General features: G+C 46.1%; 1 protein-coding gene across 12 annotated transcripts in view; it reads left to right on the forward strand.

Annotated features, from left to right (window-relative positions):
* Nucleotides 1–19,553, forward strand: part of SRGAP2 (SLIT-ROBO Rho GTPase activating protein 2) — a 251,180-nt gene extending 231,627 nt beyond the window's left edge. For 8 of the 12 annotated variants that reach the window (XM_074222517.1, XM_074222516.1, XM_074222518.1 and 5 more), the window contains 5 exons: nucleotides 4,703–4,782; nucleotides 8,573–8,753; nucleotides 10,231–10,377; nucleotides 13,947–14,277; nucleotides 16,036–19,553. In XM_074222517.1, the coding sequence (XP_074078618.1) occupies nucleotides 4,703–4,782; nucleotides 8,573–8,753; nucleotides 10,231–10,377; nucleotides 13,947–14,277; nucleotides 16,036–16,419 (1,123 nt within the window). In that variant the 3' untranslated portion in view covers nucleotides 16,420–19,553. Of the gene's footprint in view, nucleotides 1–4,702; nucleotides 4,783–8,572; nucleotides 8,754–10,230; nucleotides 10,378–10,651; nucleotides 11,537–13,946; nucleotides 14,278–14,886; nucleotides 14,982–16,035 lie in introns of those variants that run through there. The other 4 variants (XM_074222523.1, XM_074222520.1, XM_074222525.1 and 1 more) reach the window with 3 other exon arrangements.
* Nucleotides 19,554–19,651: the final 98 nt, after the last annotated feature.

Consider the following 19,651-nt stretch of genomic DNA (forward strand, 5'->3'; position numbering starts at 1 on the left):
ACTGCACACTGGAGCTGCAGAAAGCAAGTCTGATCCCCTTCCCACATAACAAACATTTGGATATTTGAAGACAGGTCTCATCATGTTTCCCTCTCCCCCTTTTGAAAGTTCATCCCTCCTTTCTTCTGGAATCTGTCTTGCCCAGGATATGGATTTGCAAGCTCATCATCCCAGAACTCTTGGCTCCTGCTTCTTCATGCAGTGTCATTTCTTTTGTATGCCACTTCCTCCCTTAAGACTTCCCGGGATTGTCCATCTATTGCTAAGCCTGTCCTTCTGCTACTTTCAGATTTCTTCTTTCTCTTACCCCTTACAACCCTTCCTCTTTCCCTTCCTTTCTAAAATCATAAACTAGCCCAACCCAGGGATCCATCTGGAAACAATTCAACACCAGTTATTAGCTAGGTTAGGGAAGGCCAGGACCACATTTACCCACCTTATTTCCTGACCCTCCAGGTGGAGACCCCAAAGGGTCATATGCCTATAGCCATAGAATTGTATCAGTATCATTCTCATCTGAACATTTTTTCTTTTCTGTACTCTTGCCATATTATGTGATGACCTGTTAACTTTTCTCAAGCATCCAGGTAAATGAAAAAAGAGACAAATTTTGCCAATATTTATAATAATTAGAGAGGGAGGTTTGTGAGTTTTCTCAAGATTATTGGTCAGTTCATACATTGAACCATCAAAATGCTATATTTGTCTCTGTGGACTTGGGCACTTGATTGTCTTCTTCACTCATCATTACCCTTGTGGGAGAGGGGAAATCTAATTGTTAGAAACTTTGAAACACACCAAAGAATCTTAACCTTTTTTTTTTGGTCATTAATCCTTTTGGTAGTCTGTTGAGAACAGAATTCTCAGAGGTAACCAGATCAGACAATAAGATATCTGGGTTTTTTTCCAAATTAAAGGGAATAGTCCTTGTACATTGTTCAAACTCCACAGCACCTTATCTGGATACAGATGGTATTCTCCTTTGCAGACAGCCCCAAATTGTTCCCAATTGTTGCACTGATGGAATGAGCAAGTCCTTCAAGGTTGAACATCACTCCCATGTTGCTGCTAGGGTGTACAGTGTCTTTCTGGTTCTGCTCATCTCACTCAGCACCAGTTCATGCAAATCCCTCCAGGCTTCCCTGAAATCCCGTCCCTCCTGGTTTCTAATAGAACAATAGTGTTCCATGACATACATATAACACAGTTTACTAAGCCATTCCCCAATTGAAGGACATTTACTGGATTTCCAATTCTTTGCCACCACAAACAGGGCTGCTATAAATATTTTTGTACAAGTAATGTTTTTACCCTTTTTCCTCATCTCTTCAGGGTATAGACCCAGTAGTGGTATTGCTGGGTCAAAGGGTATGCACATTTTTGTTGCCCTTTGGGCATAGTTCCAAATAGCTCTCCAGAAGGGTTGGATGAGTTCGCAGCTCCACCAACAGTGTAATAGTGTCCCAGATTTCCCACATCCCTTCCAACAATGTTCATTATCCTTCCTGGTCATACTGGCCAATCTGAGAGGTGTGAGGTGGTACCTCAGAGAAGCTTTAATTTGCATTTCTCTAATAATTAATGATTTAGAGCATTTTTTTCATATGGCTATGGATTACTTTGATCTCCTCATCTGTAAATTGCCTTTGCATATCCTTTGACCATTTGTCAATTGGGGAATGGCTTTTTGTTTTAAAAATGTGACTCAGTTCTCTGTATATTTTAGAAATGAGTCCTTTGTCAGAATCATTAATTGTAAAGATTGTTTCCCAATTTACTACTTTTCTTTTGATCTTGATTACATTGGTTTTATCTGTGCAAAAGCTTTTTAATTTAATATAATCGAAATCATCTAATTGGTTTTTAGTGATGTTCTCCAACTCTTCCTTAGTCATGAACTGCAATTTTGGTTTTAAACGTTTATGAGAAATACATGTAATTACAAAGGAAACCAATTTCATTGAAATACAGTTATTAAAATATTAACAAAGCAGGATCACAGAACCCAAGACCCCCTGCCCTAGACCAGAAATGTATATGGCAAACCATATTTCCCCTACAACAAAGGAATGAGAAAGAAAAGGGCCAGTAGTAATTCTTTCTGAGTACTTAGGCATAACCTGGTCTCTAGAGTCTCCCTGCACCTTTCTTTGTCCTTGCACTGGGAAGAGTCTCTACTCTTCTGTGGCTCATGCACCGAAGTAGCATGCTCAAGAGTTCTGAAAGGGGAGAACCAGTAAGTACATTCTCTCAATTTTCTACAGGTTGCTCTCCCTCATTTCCCTAGGTTTGCAGATTTTTATTAACCAGTTCCTGGGAGGAAACTATGGGATTAACCAGGAAACAGGTGGGAGGGTCCTGACACATCAGACAAGACAAGACAATGGATCAAGATATGGGCAAGGCAGGAGGAGAGGCCATCCCATAGACTGCCTGCTCTCCTGCCTTCCTCAGCCTTCCCTAGAAAATAGACAAGCCGGGGCGGCTAGGTGGCACAGTGGATAGAGCACTGGCCCTGGAGTCAGGAGTACCTGGGTTCAAATCCAGTCTCAGACACTTCATAATTACCTAGCTGTGTGGCCTTGGGCAAGCCACTTAGCCCCATTTGCCTTGCAAAAATCCTAAAAAAAGAAAAAAAAGAAAATAGACAAGCCACCACAGATACAAGAAAAGGGTGTCTCATTTCAGGAAGCTGGAGGGAGTACAGAAGAGGTGGCTAGGGCCCTAGGAATGTTGGAGAGAGGCCCGAGGAGATAGAACTATGGCTTCTCCGCATTCCTGTGGTGGCAAACTGAGTCCTATTCTGGTTTTTCTTCTTCAGGCTGTCTGAAAAACCTGACCCTTCAGTGTTAGCAAAACAAAATGTGAGTCTTCCCTGGAAGGACCCGCAATAATCCATGCAAAGGTCTTTCTGATGCAGAGTTGGCTAGAGGAAGGTTCATGACCCTCGGTCTACCCCTTTGGGTTTCTGATTTTCTCCAGATTTCCTCAAACCAGTCAACTCCATACCTAGGGAGAAATTCTCTTCCTAACATGGGTCATGTGACCCTAAGGGGAGAGGATGGAGGAAAAAAAACTTTCAAAACCCAGAGACAAAAAGAAGAGGAACTTGTCTCATGGTGTGGTTGCTCCCAGGTGACCTAAGTGTCCTCCTCCCTTTCTTTACTTTCAGAAGAAATTTATTTTGTTATAAAGAATTTTGGTAAAACTCAAAATGGAAGAGATTTCATCTGCCTCTCATCACATAGAAACTTGATGGTTGTGCTATCCCAGAGTGGATCATTCATCAGATTTGAAAGACAGGGTTTAGATAGAGTTTCCAGTAACAGTCCAGGCCAGCTCAGAAGGAACCCCAGAGTATGGACCCCAATGTTTGGCGAACATTTTCCTTTTCTTTTAGCCCTCTCCCTCCCTTTCTTTCCAGAGGTCTCCCCTTTTCTCCCTGCCTCTGCTTCCCACCCTCATATCTTACCTCCCCACCAGTGGAGATGCCCTGAAAACCACCTGCTGAAAAGGTAGAGAATAATGTGCAGGTGAATTATCGAGATTGACCTGTATATTGCCTTTAGAATTTTCTCCACCTGACTTGATTATTCTATTTTGCTCACACTTACAAAAATAGGGCAGAATTAGGGGGAAGACTGATTTTTTCCTTGGTGAAACTATAATTTAAAACAAATTATTCACTTATTCCAGGAAAAAGTAGCCATTTCCTGTAAACCTTAAACTTAAGGACATTGAGAGGAGTCAGCTTAATCCTCTTGTCCATTTGAACTCTGCTCCAGGGTTAGATTTTCCAGTTTGCACAGTATGCTTTGTTATTTTGCTGCCTTACAAACACATTAGGAAGTTTTATACTACACATTGTACAGTATTTCTTGGCTTATTTAAATATTAAGCATCTATGGTCATTACTCTAAACTGGCATTAGGAGTATAACATCCAATTTGAACTTTTCTTAGAGAAAATAACTTTTCAATACCTTTTCTAGTAACAATTCACTGTAAGCTTGAAAACTGCCTGTACTTAAAAATATTGGCACCAACTGATATCTGAATTTTTCTGTTCTCAGTATCCACAGTGGTATTATCAGGAAAAAAAATAAGTATTTAGCCAGCCATATCTACCATGTCATAAGACAGTAGATTTCCAAAATAAAAATTTAAGTAAGTTCTCCTTGGTTTAGCCCTTCTTTAACCTCTTGTACTGAAAAGGCTAGTACCTTCAAAGAGCCTTAATCACATTAACCACCATTGACATTGACTACCATTCATCTAAGGTTAAAAGGCTGTATGACACTGGAATAAAAAGCTGAAAAGTAAAAATTTCAGTCACATTAAACATTTTGAATTAACAACAACAAAGAAAAGAACTTCCTCCACCTGCCCCAGAAGGTTTCCCTTGCCTCAAGCCTGTCCTGCTTGTCTCTTAGATAACAGGTATGAGACTCAGGTTGTTTCAGCCAACTTTTCTAATTCTGCCTGGCCTGTGGGCTGCTCAGACAACTCGAACCTACTTGTAAACTGTGTAGGAGGAGACTGTTGCCTCCCTGCTGTGGGTGTGTAGCTTTTAGGGGACTTAGAACTGTACCTGCTCTTCTCTGAAAACCAGCAAGTCCTCCCAAAATGCTGATTTTTCCATTTCCTGGGCACTTTTTTCCTGCTGTTTTGCTTTTGGTAACTTTGATTTGGTTCTGCTACAGTGAAAGCCCCCATGGAGAGACAACCTCAGCTGAAGACTCTGCACAGGACATAACTGTGGACCACCACACCAGCGATGACGGTATGTGTGCAGCCCTGCTTCCTCATAGGTAGGCCATGGTGACCCCAGGAAGGCAGGTTGTGTGACCCAAGCTCTCCCATAGACTGGGGCTGCCTGCGCCATACCATAGTTTCTCTATTTCCCTCCATCCTCTGGAGGGAAACTGCTTTTCTGAGATGACTTTTAAGTTCTAATCCTGTCGCCAGATGAGGGGATGGGGAATCTGAGCCATGTGGATTTCTTTGCACTCCGTAATCCTGTGGAAGCCCTGTTCCCAACTTCCTAACCAGCTCCTTAATCCCTCTGCCCTCCACCTAAGTTCCTAATTATTTCCAGCTAGTTCCCAGCCACCCCTCAGCCTCACTGTCAAGTAACAAGATGCTAAGGCAATGTAGAACTTGTCTAAAGAACAAAATAAAATAAAAAACCATCATCCCAAAGAATGGAGGCACTAAATCCCAAGAATAAAACCAGGGTAGAAGCAGGAGCCAATATGAATCATCCACAGGTTCTCAAGTCCACTGACTGGAAAAATCAGCCCTTTCCAAAGTTGCAGGCATGCGAGGGCTTCCAGGCAGGCATTTGGCCTGGCATGGGTTGAGAAGTGGAATGCTCAGCTGTCATCTGAGGGCCTTTCTGCATTACTTGTGATTTATTGAAACCTGCCTAGCCAAGGTATCACCCTTCCTTTCCAACAGGCCTCCAACACCCCTTGTCTGGGCTCTGTAAGTCTCAGCAGCCAAGAAGGCACCTCCAAATTTCCCAGGATTGAGGAGGAACAGGTCATTCTGCTGAACTTTTCTTTGGGCCTCCCACCTTGCTGGGAATTTTGTAGGAGGGTGCAGAGGACCTCATTTAGTTCCTCTCTGGGGTGGCACACACCTGTCATCTGAGAATACCCCTTCTTGTGTAAATAGTCATCTTCCTTTTCAGCCAACATACCGAAATTTAATACTCTTGTAGGCAATTTGATGAGTAGATCTGGAGCTAAGAAGAGAGGTCAAGGCTGGAAATGCAGATCTAGAAATCTAGGGAAACCAATAAAGAGAAAAATATTGCTTAGAGAAAAGTTCTGAGGACAAAGACTTGGGGGACATCCAACCCAAGGTGGATCAGGAAGAAGATGAAGTTTCAGTGAAGGCTCTAGAAGCAGAGTTAGGTGTCCCAGGAGCCTGGGGAAAAGCTGGTCAGCATGGTATCATAGCCTGCAGATCTCTAGGAAGAGGAGTCCAGACAAAGTCCATGAGGTCTGAGTTGCTCACAAGCATCTCTACTTTGGTGGTGGACACTGGGAAGTGTGGGCTTACACAGGAACAACCCTGCCCTTGAGAAGCTGACATTCTAGTGGGGGAGAGAACATGTCAGATATATGCATACATATATATGTGTATGTGTGTGTATATGTGTATATATATATATATACACATATACACACACAGACTGGAGAGAGGAGAGGAAAGGAGATGGAACTGTGCCCCCTGCCCCCCAGAGAGCTGCATTTGAGCTGAGTCTCTCTGGAAGCCAGATAAAATGAGAGGAAGTGCACCTCACCCCTGCCATGGGAGATAACAGTGCAAATGTACCAGGGAGGTGGGAGATAGAGGTTGTGTAAGAAAGAACAGCAGGACCATAGTGCATGGGAATCAAGCCTACAAACTTGGAAAGGTTGGAAAGAATCAGCTTATGACAAGCTTTGCATGCCAAACGGGGTTCAGATTTGTTTTGAGGCAGCAGGGAGCCATTGAAGTATGTTGAGTGGGGGTCTCATGGGAAAGGAGTAAGATCACATCAGGAGCTGAATGGAGAACAGATCAGAGTGGGGAGAGACTGAAGCCAGGGACACTAACAGGGTGACCCGGATTGGGGGATGGGGGGAGTGACCGGGGGATAGGGAGAGGGCCAGTCTGGGAGACCGGGGAGACCTGACCAGTGTGTGAACAGAGAGAAGGAAGAATATATGAGTCATGTGGTGAAGGTAGAAAAGCAGGTGGCTCCGGGGTTGGAAGGGGGAGGGAGCATCAGAGAGGACCTGAGCAATCTACCACTGTTCACACCTAGGTGACCAGAAGAAAGGTAGTGCTTCCTGCAGCAGAGGGAAGTTTGGGGGTGCCTCTTTTTCTGTGAATGAGGGAAGGAGAAGATTAGTAACACAACAGAGAAGTTGGGAGGAGGGAAGTCGAGGTTGCTCTCAAGGCAGAGGCCAAGTCATCTGCTGTAACAAGAGAACAATGAGGGGTTTAAGAAGAGAAGGTGAGATCTGAAATAGCTGCTATGGGAAATTAGTCAACAAAAGTAAAATGAAAGGTGTGTTGAGGTTCTGCACCTCAAAATGTAGTGAGACAGAGCAGCTGAATTATGAGACTTTCCCATTTATGCTCAGTAGTCCAGAACCAACAGCCTTCGGATGGTGGGATTTACCCAAAAATCAATATTAACAGGTCAGGAACAGTGGAAAGTCAGAGGAAGGAAGGATTCAACAGCTGGGGCCAGTCATATATTAAATTAACCTTGTGGGGAAGGAGGTGACCATTCCGAGTATAGAGCTAAGGAGAGATAAAATGAGAGAATAGGGATAAGTCAAGTGACTGGAAATCACATTGAGGACAAAAAGAAAATGGATTGGGAGTTGGTTAGGAAGTGATGATTGGACGGGAAATGTCTTAAATGTGGAGTCTTGGAGGTGACGTAGCTCCAGGTCCGGTGAAGTCTTAGGTGTGATCATTCCAGTTGGGGCTAGAAAGGTTTAAAGGAGAAAACCGTTGACAATGTGGACATTTAAGAGTGTTTGAGCAGTTGTTACTGTAAATACAGAAGATCTGTTTTTCATGAGAACATACCCCAAAATCTGAAAGAGTTTTAGAAAGAAATTTATTACATCATTTGGTTGAGGAGAGAGAGCCAGAAAAGGGTACCATTTCCTCTCACCAGATTCTGGAAGATGATTATATAGAATTTTGACAAAAGTTTCCCTCACATACATAGCTGAGATGGACGACTGAAAACAAGAGAGATTGAGACAGATATGAGTAACTGTAACCCAAAGCAGAAGCTTAGAGTGGACCCCTCAGGAATTCTGGATATGGTAACCCAAAACAAGAATGCTTTGGGTAGTTCCCAACTGGGGGAATTACAAATACCTTACAACCATCCTTGACATTCCTAGAGAGCTATTAGGGTCAATCATCATTCTGGGTGTGGAAAACCTTTAATCGTAAAAGGTTGGATTTAAACAGTACAATAATTTTTCCCAAACAGCCTAATAAATTATTTTTCCCCACAATCCCAAGGGTTATAAGGATGCACTAGAATGGAAAACCAAGACCTAGATCATGTTTAAGATCATGGAATATTGAGCCCCAGTGATGTGTACAAAATAGAAACAAGGATGGAAAGAGGGTGGTATGCGTAGGCTGCATCAACTGCCAAAGAGGAAGGGTTTTTGAGGGGTAGAGATGTCCTCCAGAAAGGCCAATGGAGAGCAAAAAGCAGATATCCTATGAGAGCACTCTCCCTGGCTGCTCTTTGGGGACTCTGCATAGGCTCATGAGCCAAAGGACTCTGAAGACCCATCCTATTAACTGCGCTCTCCCTCTGCCTTTTTCACCAGGGGCTGTGAGGACAAGGGAGTGATGAGCAAGGTCACCTCCCATAGTACAGTACTTTTATCCCAGTCTGATGAATATTTATGTTGGAGGAAAGATCCATTCACTTTCATCCTCCTTGCAGATGACTTCTTAATCAGGAGTTGAGTACCAGTAATATCTACAAAGCCTTATTCATTCTCTGTTTCTTTCTTTCTTGTCCCTTTCAGAGTGTGAGCCTATTGAGGCTATTGCCAAGTTTGACTACATTGGCCGGACAGCCCGAGAATTGTCCTTCAAGAAGGGGGCCTCCTTGCTGCTGTACCACAGGGCCTCTGATGACTGGTGGGAGGGCCGACACAATGGCATTGATGGACTCATCCCTCATCAGTACATCGTGGTCCAAGACACGTAGGTTGGGCCCTCAGGCCCTGGGGCCAGGGTTACTGGTGCCACTTCCAAGATGAACCTGTAGGAGATGGACTCCTCAATGAATGAGAGTTATGAGGTGTCAGCCATGTCCTCAGGCTGAGGACAATATTCTGGAAGTCCCCAAAGTCACCTTGCCCCCAAACAATCCGGCATCTGATCCTCTGAATAGCCACTTGGCTTGTGTTTGTTTGCCTGATGAGTTCAAAAGAAGGCAGGTGTTTACTATACAACTCCCTGGATCCCTTCCTAGCTCAGGGAACATTATTTTTCTGGTCTGCACAGTCTTTCAAGGGAAAGAGTGTTTTGGTTTTTAGCAAGTATGCATTAACCCTCTCCAATGACTTTATTTATAGTATATTGGTTAAAGAAACCTAAGACGGAGATGTGAGCATTAGTGATGAAGGTTCTTACTGCCTTTCTAGGAAGTACCTGGATTAAATAGTCTTGTTTAGTTCATTGACCCAAGTGAGGTGAATTGTGGGAAGGGCAGCAAGGAAGGAAGGGAAAACCAGGTTGGCCTTCAAGAAGTTTGACAAATGGGCTCCACCTGCAAGGAAGTTGCATTGTTGAGAGATACTCTGTCCCCTACCTGCCCTCCAGGTTGCTTCTCTTGCCTGATCTAGAGGCAGCCCAAGAAGGACCTCTGGTCTTCTGTGCCCTCTGCCCTCCCCTTGGGTATTGTGCTGCCAGTCTTTATCGTCCAAGTCTTGACCCTCCTAGCCTGTCCCTGGCTTGTTCTGCAGGGAATATCCTCCCCGCAGATAACATCACAAATCTGGTGGTGATCTATATATCCAGAACCCTAAATTTAGCATGTTGACTTCAGAAGATAAGCTGTGGGGGAGAAGGGGCTTTCTTGTCATCTTCCTTTATGATGACTAGCCAAAGGGGCCAGGAGAGCAGTGGAGAGACCTGGGACCAGTTTGGAAGTTCCAAGTGGAGCTAGATTTGCTCCGATGGAGTGTGAGGGTCTCCTGCCTCAAGGTCAGCATCTCCAAAGCCTCAGCAGATATGCAGCACCTGGATGTGTCTCTTCCTCCTCCAGGAGGCTGTCCCAGCCCAGCCAGAGCCTTGGGGTGAAGGCAGCTGCCTCAGATCCAGATTTCTTCTAGCTGGATCCTGCCATGCTTTCCTGAGGAGCCAAAGGCCTACACAACTCAGCTGGATTAATTATTTTATTTAAAATAACTCTTATCAGCTCCTAGGTTCCTAACTCCTTGCTTTCCTGCCCCTCCTTCCCTGCACAGGGCCAGCCCGCCCCCCCCGAACCACCGGGCATTGCCACCTTCTGGAGCTCTGTGTGTATGTGTGTGTCTTTGTGTATGTGCATGCGTGTGTGTGTGTGTGTGTGTGTGTGTGTGTGTGTGTGTGTTGGGGGGCATCCTGCTCATTTAACACTGCTTTTTATGTCATTGTTGTTTTCCCTTCTCCCTGCCTGCCCCCCCCTTCTCCCCAGCGAGGATGGTGTCATGGAGAGGTCGAGCCCCAAGTCTGAGATTGAGGTCATTTGTGAGCCACCTGAAGAAAAGGTGACAGCCAGATCGGGGGCCAGCTGTCCCAGTGGGGGTCATGTAGCCGATATTTATCTTGCAAACATCAACAAGTAAGCGCTGCTTTTCATTTTCTGCTCTCCTGACCAACTCTTTAACACCAGGCTTCACCCTAGTCTGATCCTAACCCTCTTCCATTCCCGCGCTGCGTGTAGGGAGGTTGCTAAAAGACACTCGGCTCGCTAGGCTAACGATCTGCATGCTTCCCTGCTGCCGGCTAGATGGATGGGACGAGGAAGCTTCTGCAAGCTTCAGTGGTAGGCCAAGGCTTCCTCCCCGCCACCGTCATGCTACAAAGGGGCGCTCTCTTTCTCTGTGTCCCTACAGTGTCTGTCACCAGGAACCCACCTGGGAATCCTAGGTCTGCAGCTGTTACCCCAAGCTCAAGAATGGCCAGTGGCCAAGTGACTGAGTTTGTCATAGACAACACGGACAAAACTGTTCTGCTGAGGGGGACTTCTTTGGTCCTGTCTCTTTCCTAATTCTTTCCTAATAATAGATTCTTTCTTCTCCAAAAGTTAAAAGCCTTGTGAGTTTTGTATTAGGCTGATGTTAATGATGGGCATGTTTGATTGAATATTGTTTGTCTGTTTTGCTCCCTGCTCTTGGAATTCACTCCTATGGAGGAAAAGATCACCAGTGCCTCTTTCCTGGCCACCCTCTCCCCAGCCTACTCCCACACCATTCTGCCCCTTCACACCAGAAGAAAAGATGGGCCAGTGTTCATACAGCCTTAACCTTATCTACCCTGCTCCATTATTCAGGCTTACCTGCAGACTTCTTGTCCTTACAAAAATAGGCTTTTGACTGTAATACCCAGCTTCCATTTCACATTGGCAGTAGGTGAGGGTCTTGCATTTGCCCACCCCAGGATTCCCTGCCTTTGACTCTATCTCCATTCCCCTTGGCCTCTCCAGGGGACATTCCGGGAGATAGACAACTTGTCTGTCTCTGCCTCCTCAAGGAGCATGATATGAGCTCCTCAATCCATCACCTCTTCTACTAGACCCTGAAACTTGGGACAGTGCCAGTAAGATGGAGGCAGGCCCCTAGGGCACGCTCCACGAAGATGAACTAGCAATGACGCATAGTTTTTATTCCCATATGACTCTGGAAGAATGAAATGATTTGCACAAGGAAAACCTGTTAACTGTAGCCTCTGGACATTGAAACTGGAAGGAGAATAAATGTGCTTGTTGTTTCTAAACCATATCAGGTTGCCTAGATCTTTCTGCCTTTTTTTTTTTAATTGTCTCAAGCTAGTCATTAGAAGGGGCATGGTCAGGGGATTTGCTGGCCCCTACCATAGTTTTCTCTTGAACTTCAAGTTGGGGAAGTCAGTTGTGTTCATTTCACCTTGGAAATATCCACTTACTCTCCTTATTTAGAAGCGTTGGTCATTTAAGCTAGTAAGTGAAGAACAATGAGGATTTCATTCATTCCCCAACTCAAGAGACAATCCCACATTCACTACCCTGGTGGGAAGGCAGCCTAATAAAAATCATGGTGGGCTAAACCTATTTTCAGTCTTTATTTACAAGGTTGTGTTAATTATAAGGTTCTAATCATAATAATCCCAGCCTGTAATTAAGCCAATGACAAGGGAGAAGGTGGTTATGTAGGTGTGGTTTTTTTTTTTAAGCCACCAGCTTAATTGTTGTTTTTAGTATAAAGAAATTCATGGAAGAAGAAATTTGGTAGTTAAAAGTTTACCATCAATGGAAAAATCATAGACCAAACCTCAGGATAAAAACTGGCTTCTTGACCCCCAAAATGTTTTTGGGGGGAGGAAGACTCCCCCCCTCCCCAAGTTTTACCTCCTTTCACTCTAATAGCATAGATTTAGATGTGGACAGGGACCTTCTAACCATCTAATCTGAATCAACCATTGATTATATAGAAAACCAAGACCCAGAGAAGTGAAGTGATTGCCCAGGGTCACAGAGGGAAGAAGGAGTAGAACAAGGCTTCCATCTCAGGTCTTCTTAGTCCAAATCCAGCATCCCTTCCCCTGTACCACTTTGTGCCCTTGACCTTCTCCCCTCATCCAAATGTATAGGGAGCAGAAGAGTCATTGGACATAGAATATTAATCTTTGTAGAAAATCTTATGACAGTTTAGACCCAAACTCCAGCCATTCTGTTCAGACTTATGAAAGGCAGCAATTAGAAAAAATTACCGAGTCAGGACCCAAATCTACTTGAGGGCTGTGATCAGAACCCAGGAATGGTGACTTTGTGTAGTGGAAAGAAAGCCATTTGGATTCAGAGTCTGAAAAACCTAGGGTCAAGTAGCTATATGGGCAAATCACCAAACCTCTTGTCATCTCAGATGCTAGTTCTCTAAGGTTCAAAGTTGTAGAGTAGTTGCTACTCTGTTCTCCCCCAAAAAATGAATTTTCCTCACCAGAAGTTCCCTATGCCAGTGAAATCACAGGTCAGGACAAAGCAAAACAAAAGGAAAAGAAAACCCAGAAAATCAAAAAATGTTGAAGCAAGAAAGGAGCCCAAGGATCATCCACCCTTTATTTGACAGATAAGAGGTCTGATGCCCATCTCCTGGACTAGAGTTGTTCCTCATTATCCTGAGCTGTTTGGGGGAGACCTTTTCCTCACCAACAGATGTGGTTCAGAGCCTGGTACCACCTGCTGGACCCAAAACAGGACCTCATTTCCTTGCCCACACTAAGTTCTGTCCCTGCCCACCCCAACCCCAGCTTGTCCAATAGTGGAGTCAGGAGTTGAGCTGCATCACTGCCCTTCTGACCCAGAAAGCAATTTCCTTTACATCTCCGTATAAATCTGTTTTCCTCATTTAGTTCTTTTGTAACCACATCCAAGTGAATGCTAACTATTTCTAAAACAGTACCCAGTACCCACAAGATTGCCAACCAGCCTTATTTAACTATAGAGTTTACACAGACCTTCAGTGGCCTGAAATGAATTGACTGTGAACCAAAGTTTAATCTCATCCTTGGTGAGGTAAGGAGTTAAAATAAAATTAGAATTCATAAAATTTGTCACTAACTCCTCCAGTATTTATAGTCCCTTGAGAAATTCTTGCTCTTTTATCTTCACTTTTTAAACCTATGCCAGACCTTGCATTGATTCCACCTTTCCTGTGTGGTGATTTTGGGGAGGAGGAATGGCCCTGCCCTTAATCTTCCCCCTCCCCTTAATCTTCCCCCTCCCCTCATTCCAACCTTGTCTCTGCTTAAATAAATAAATAAATAAACAAACAAACAAACAAATAAATAGAGGCCACAGGAAGGGCATCCCCTGGAGTCCTCCCCAATACCATTTTTCACATCATCAGACTTTCCCTTTGCATAGCCCTTTGCATCTCGGGAGCTCAAAGTACACCACCAACCAGTAAGTATCTGTTTCTCCTTTGCCAAGCTGGGGGGGCTGGGGTATGGTGGGTGGGAGGAATGGAGGCGTTGAGGAAGCCTGGGACAGTGGAGCCTTGGCAAGAACCCCTCTGTGGCCCCTTTCCCACTCTCTGGAATAAGGCGGATGACAGGAACTCATCCCTCTTCCTCTTCCCTCCTCTTGGTGGATCTGGGCATGGTGGGACCTGAGCCAGCTGTTGCTCACACTTGTCTTTCTGTTTGTGACTGAAGGCAAAGGAAGCGGCCAGAGTCTGGGAACATCAGGAAAGCCTTCCGGCAGACTGAGGGCCACGGGCTCAGCAGCCCCCTGCTGGAATCCTCTTCCCCAGGGCCTGGGGGGGCCGGCTGCCGCCCCTCCTCGCAGCCCATCATCAGCCAGAGCCTCCCCAAGGAAGGGCCCGATAAGTGTTCCACTGGTGGGCACGGGGGTCTCAATTCCATCAGCCGACACTCTTCTCTGAAAAATCGGCTAGACAGTCCTCAGATCCGGAAGACCGTGACAGCTGGGAGGTCCAAGAGCTTCAACAACCACCGACCCATGGACCCTGAGGTCATTGCGCAGGTAAAAGCTGGAGCAGGGTGGAGAAGAGTGGCTGGGGAGCATCCCCCCATTTCCCCGGCAACCTTGAGCAGGCAGTCCTGACCCTAGAGCAAGGCAGCCAAGGAATGCTCAGGGACCCTTTCTGGCCGACCAGCTCAGGAACCTGTGGAGGTATAGCACACCTCTCGAACCAGCCCCATGCTGGCACATCTCCAGGGTCCCCAGTGGGAGCAGACCAAAGTAGGCCCCTTCCCTGTGACCAAGATGCAAAACTCTCCCAGGTTGGTACCCACCCTTGGGATGCCCAATGGTGCCACCCTTAGGATGCCCAAGGTATCCTCCCCCTCAGGGTTCTGTAGCTCTAAAGGAGTCAGGCCCCAATGCCTTGGACTCTAGGCCTCTGGGCTCAGATCTGTAACCCCTCAACTTTCCCCAAGGTCATTCCCTGACCCTAGACCCTGCCCAGAGCAAGCTAGGGATGATCAGCTGGTCCTTGGGCCTGAAGGGGATGAGATGCCCGTGGGGTGCAGGTGACAGTCTCCCAGGAGGAACAGAGGCCATTACATTACAAGGAGCCTCCCTTTGTCTGTAGTCCATCCTTTTGACTTTTTGTTTTCCATGAAATGTTAGAGGGCTAACCCCATCTTTAAAAATCCGACCGCCGCGGCCACGCCAAGCACTGCATTCAGACGTCTCCCTCAGCTCTATAATTTCCATTAGTCCAGGTGGGTACTAGGGGCTTCCCGTGGCTCTTGACTGTCCTGCTTAGCAGAGCCAAGATCCCCGCTGCCCAGGGAAGGCCCAGGTGGCTCTGTCGGCCGGGCTGCGGCGCTCTCAAGGAATGTCTTCTGGGTCAGGCCCGGCTGCCAGCCTGACACATCTCTTGCTTTGCTAGGCCTCGGCTCTCTGTCTCTGTGTGTGAGGTCTTGGGTGCAAGCTGCTTCCCCCAGGAGATTCCTCCCGGCTCCCTTCTGGAGACAGATGTTGCTAAGACCGGAGGGCATGGGCACGGCTGGGGCAGAGCCCGGCTGCAGAGATGGGCCGAGCAGAGCACTGGGTTCAAGTCTGTGCTCAAGCCTGGGAACATCTCAGGGCTGAGCAGGCTGACCCTCTGCCCAGAGCAAGCTCATCTCTATCTCCAATGCCAAGAAGCTCTGACAAGCAGCCCAGAACAGGCAGGAATGCCACGGTGCAGAGCGCCGGCAGGGAAAGAGGTGGGGAGCAGGGAGCTCTCCCAGGGAGGCAGCTGGCTTGCAAACAGAGGTCCCTGGTTCTCTTGAGTCCCCAGCGTGTCACGCTGCTTGTTGCTGAGCTGGTTTCCGTTGTAACTTACAGAAGATGATTCCCCCCATGGGCGTGGGCTCCTCCTCCTGGGCAGTGCCCTCTTGACAGCAATGGGCAGAAGGGGGCAGCATGAGGACGCTGGACTCTCCTGCCATAGTTGTCCAGGCCCCAGGTGGAGGTCAGGGAGCAGAGCTATTGGACCCTTCTTCAGTCCCTGATGGATATGACCTGCCAGTTCCAGGGACCTGCAGATCACATCTCTTTAGGACCAATTTTGTAACAATGCCAATCACATAAAGAGAAATATCTCTAAACCCCAGCAGATGGCGCATTCACTCTGATCAATATTGGATAGTCTCAGTTATCCAGGAGACCCATCCCTAACCATCCCACCTCTGGAAATTGGTTCTTGCAAGATTTGACCTGTAGCAGTAAAACAGGATCTTTGGTGACATTTAACCACATCGGACTTATCTTCTTTTTATTATTTTCCAGGATATTGAGGCAACAATGAATTCTGCCCTAAACGAACTCCGAGAACTGGAACGGCAAAGCAATGTGAAGCACACTCCTGACGTGGTCCTGGATACCCTGGAGCCCCTAAAGACCTCCCCAGTGGTAGCACCTACTTCAGAACCTTCGAGCCCCCTGCACACCCAGCTCCTCAAGGACCCTGAACCTGCCTTCCAGCGGAGCGCCAGTACAGCTGGGGACATCCCATGTGCTTTCCGGCCGGTCAAATCAGTCAAGATGGCCGCCCCAGTCAAGCCCCCAGCCACACGACCCAAGCCGGTGGTCTTCCCCAAAACCAATGCCACCAGCCCCGGCGTCAACTCTTCAGCATCCCCACAGCCCACCGACAAGTCCTGTACAGTTTGATGGACACCATTTGATTGTTCCAGACAAGGGGACTTGGGGAACCAGAGACCGTTATTAAAACCTTCCTATTTAACTAGCTTGGGGACTTCAGCTGAAAATTAGATTCTAAGTTATTCCTGCAGGAATAGACTTCCCAGCAGCCCAAACCCTTGAGAATGAAGCTCTCCCTGTCTCCTTCCCTGCCCACCCCCCACCTGTTCCCCATTCCCTTTCCTTCACTTCCCTCGGTCAGTTGTAATCCAGCCAGCTACAGTATATACCAGTCTTAGGCAATAGCCAGAAATAGCTCTTTCCATTATCAGGTCACTGTGAAATCTGGCAAGGCAAAAGTCACTAAGTGGCTCGAAGCTGTCCTCCTCAAGTCACCGAGGATGCCTTGCTAAAGGAGTTGGCTGCTGATAACCCCACCTTTCAGTAGCACCATGTTTGGGTACTGGTTCAAATGAATTATATAGTCTCTGCTTCATTATACACATACACACACACACACACACATGCACACACACACGCACACCAACAGTTATAGGTTACCATAGCATCCGGCATGTGTAGACACTCCTGGTTCTGTGACCCATGGCTGTGTGTCTCTCTGTAAGTTATTGTGGCAGTTCACACAGTGACCATCAGGGTCTGTTTGCTTCCGTTACAAACCCTATTTTGTCTGGGACAGGAGAACTCAGCCATAGAAATCTCTCTTATTAAATGAAACTTAATCAGGATGGGACTTGACCCCAAAACTCCACATGGACTTGGGGAATTTCTCTCTTAGGCCTCTTTTTACTGATATGGTTTGGTTGGTTGGTGTTTACATTTAACCCCTTCATCCTCCATAACTACAGCCAAACTCTATATTAAGTAATTCTCCCTTATAAAGTTTAACCTGAATAATTCATATTAGGTGGGAGAAGGGGCATCCTACTTCCATTTTCTACACTATAAGAAATCCCACTGAAGATGACTTTAGTACCTGGACCTTTGAAAACTGTTTTAAGAGAATTTTGTTGTATTCAGGGAAAAATTTGGGGAAAATGGCTAATGGCTTGTAGCTCTTGTAGCTCTTTTCTTAATCCTCTTGGGCACTCAGGACTCAAAGACTTGTATCCTGAAACCAGTCATTAATCAAGCTACTTGATTCCAAGAAAGCCAACAAAATTTTAAAGAAGTTTTGACACCCCCCCCCCAGGAGAAAAGTGATTCAGATCCTGTTTGTGAGTGGCTGCTCACTATCCTTCAGCCTATGTCTCCTGGCTTTGGTTATTTATTACCATTGCCTCTCACTGGAAGTAGACGGGAAGGCTTGGTGAGACTGTCCCATTGTCGAGAGCCACTCAGTGCCAAATCCATCAACAATCATCTAGGTACACCCGTCTTGGTTGAATTTTGATTTTATATACCTTCCTGAGACTGAAATCTGAAGACACCATCAGCAGTTGAGTAGTTTAACTGAACCTGTGAATAAGGGATGGGCTGATGGGGCTAACAGTTTCCTTCCTGTTGATGCTCTCTGGACCTTCTCCCACTGCCCATACAAAAGGTCAAGATAATTTCCCCTTCTGCTTTAATGCAGCCTCCCAAATCTTATCCACTATTTAGCTCTTCCCTGATACCATGCTCTTCAAGGAATATTTGGGTGAAAAACCCAGAACTACTCGGTCTCAGATAAAGAGACTGAGTTAAGGTGTAAAGCCATAGAACCACAGAAGCTGATTTTTTTGATTTGGAATCATATTCTTTATCTGATAACTTTTCTGTGTTTGAAGAGAGATATACAGTGTTGATCTTTTGGGAGAGAAACCTAAATTTTCCCACCTTTGGCTCAAAATACCCATCCTAAATCACTTTGGGTTTTTTTTAAAATTGTTTGAGTCAAATCCATCAGAGGTAGCATTCCTTTATCCTGCATAAAGAAATGAGCTATGTGAGGAGGCACTTAGCAAAAAGAAGCTTTGGAACAAAGGTCTCAAGAGGTAGAAGGGGAGACCCGGTGGATTCCTCTGGTGACGGGACCAAACATGGAACACTGGTCTTGTTGAGCAGTTGACTGCTCTATTTAGTATCTCCCCAAAGGGATGAAGTTTATTCTAAGCCTGAACCTCCAATGTATCTATTAGTCCCTTGGGGCAAGGAAGAACCTCATCCTTCACTCTACATTCCTTAGGTGACAGCTTGGAGATCCTCTTCACCCAAATAATCTGAGTTGGAACCCATACCTTCCGTTTTCCTCCTACCCTCCCCAGTCTCAGGAAAGGGTGGGAAAGTTTTCTCAAAGTCTTTGGATCTGTTCTGTTATTTCTTGCTTTCTTTCTTTTGGGGTCCTCTACAACCCCTCCATCTCTGTTCCAGCCAACATCCATCTGCTGATCGGCAACATGAGCTGAGCAGTGTGTAAATGAGAACCCACAGTTCAAAGTCTTAGTCAATCCTTTACACCCCCCAGGGGATGGGGGGGTGGAAGTTGTCTTCCCCATCTCTGGTGCTCCTGACCCCATGGAGCTATCTGGTCCTGCCAACAGGACTCAGAGCCGATGGGGAAAGAACCCACCTTTGCAGGGCACAGTGCAATCAACTGGAATGGAGATGGCACACTGTGATTTTTACACCAAACTAGGAGCCAGCAGCCCAAGGGGCCCTGCAGAGATAGCCCTCTGCTGAGTACCCTGGCCCAAATCAGTGGTACACACAAGAGAGAACCCCACCCTGCCCCTGCGGTGTGAGTTATGAACTCTGGAGGGGAGGGACAGGGATTAGTCTACCCAAAAGAAAGAGAGAACAATGAATTTACACCCAAGAGTATGCTGGCCCCAGACTACATTCCCCAGGGAGCTAGGGCTCCTGTTGAGATGCCAGTGAAGGGATGAACAGACCACTTTGGAAGGGCTGGTATAAATGTACTTCCTATTCAGAAGAGATATTAGATCTTCCAGGGAAATGCAATTTTGTGGCGTATGACTTGTATGTAACGTCTGTGTAAAATGGTATATTCTTTAAAACAATTGTGTTGATAACTGGAATAATGTATGTATGTATGCTTGGAAATGCTTTGTATGAACATAAGGCTGTCACTCAACAAAGGTCGGATTGGGGAGAATCCAAAGCACAACTTCAAAATAAAATACATTTTTAGGTTATGAGGCTGAATGTAGTTCCTGGCCCCCTCTACACTCCCTGCTATGAAAACCATGATTCCTTGAAATTTTTCTGAAGAGGAGTCCATCCCTCTGGTCTGGACTGG

Source organism: Macrotis lagotis, chromosome 2 (genome assembly GCF_037893015.1).
Source record: "Macrotis lagotis isolate mMagLag1 chromosome 2, bilby.v1.9.chrom.fasta, whole genome shotgun sequence".
In the NCBI taxonomy this organism is placed as follows: Eukaryota; Metazoa; Chordata; class Mammalia; order Peramelemorphia; family Peramelidae; genus Macrotis; species Macrotis lagotis.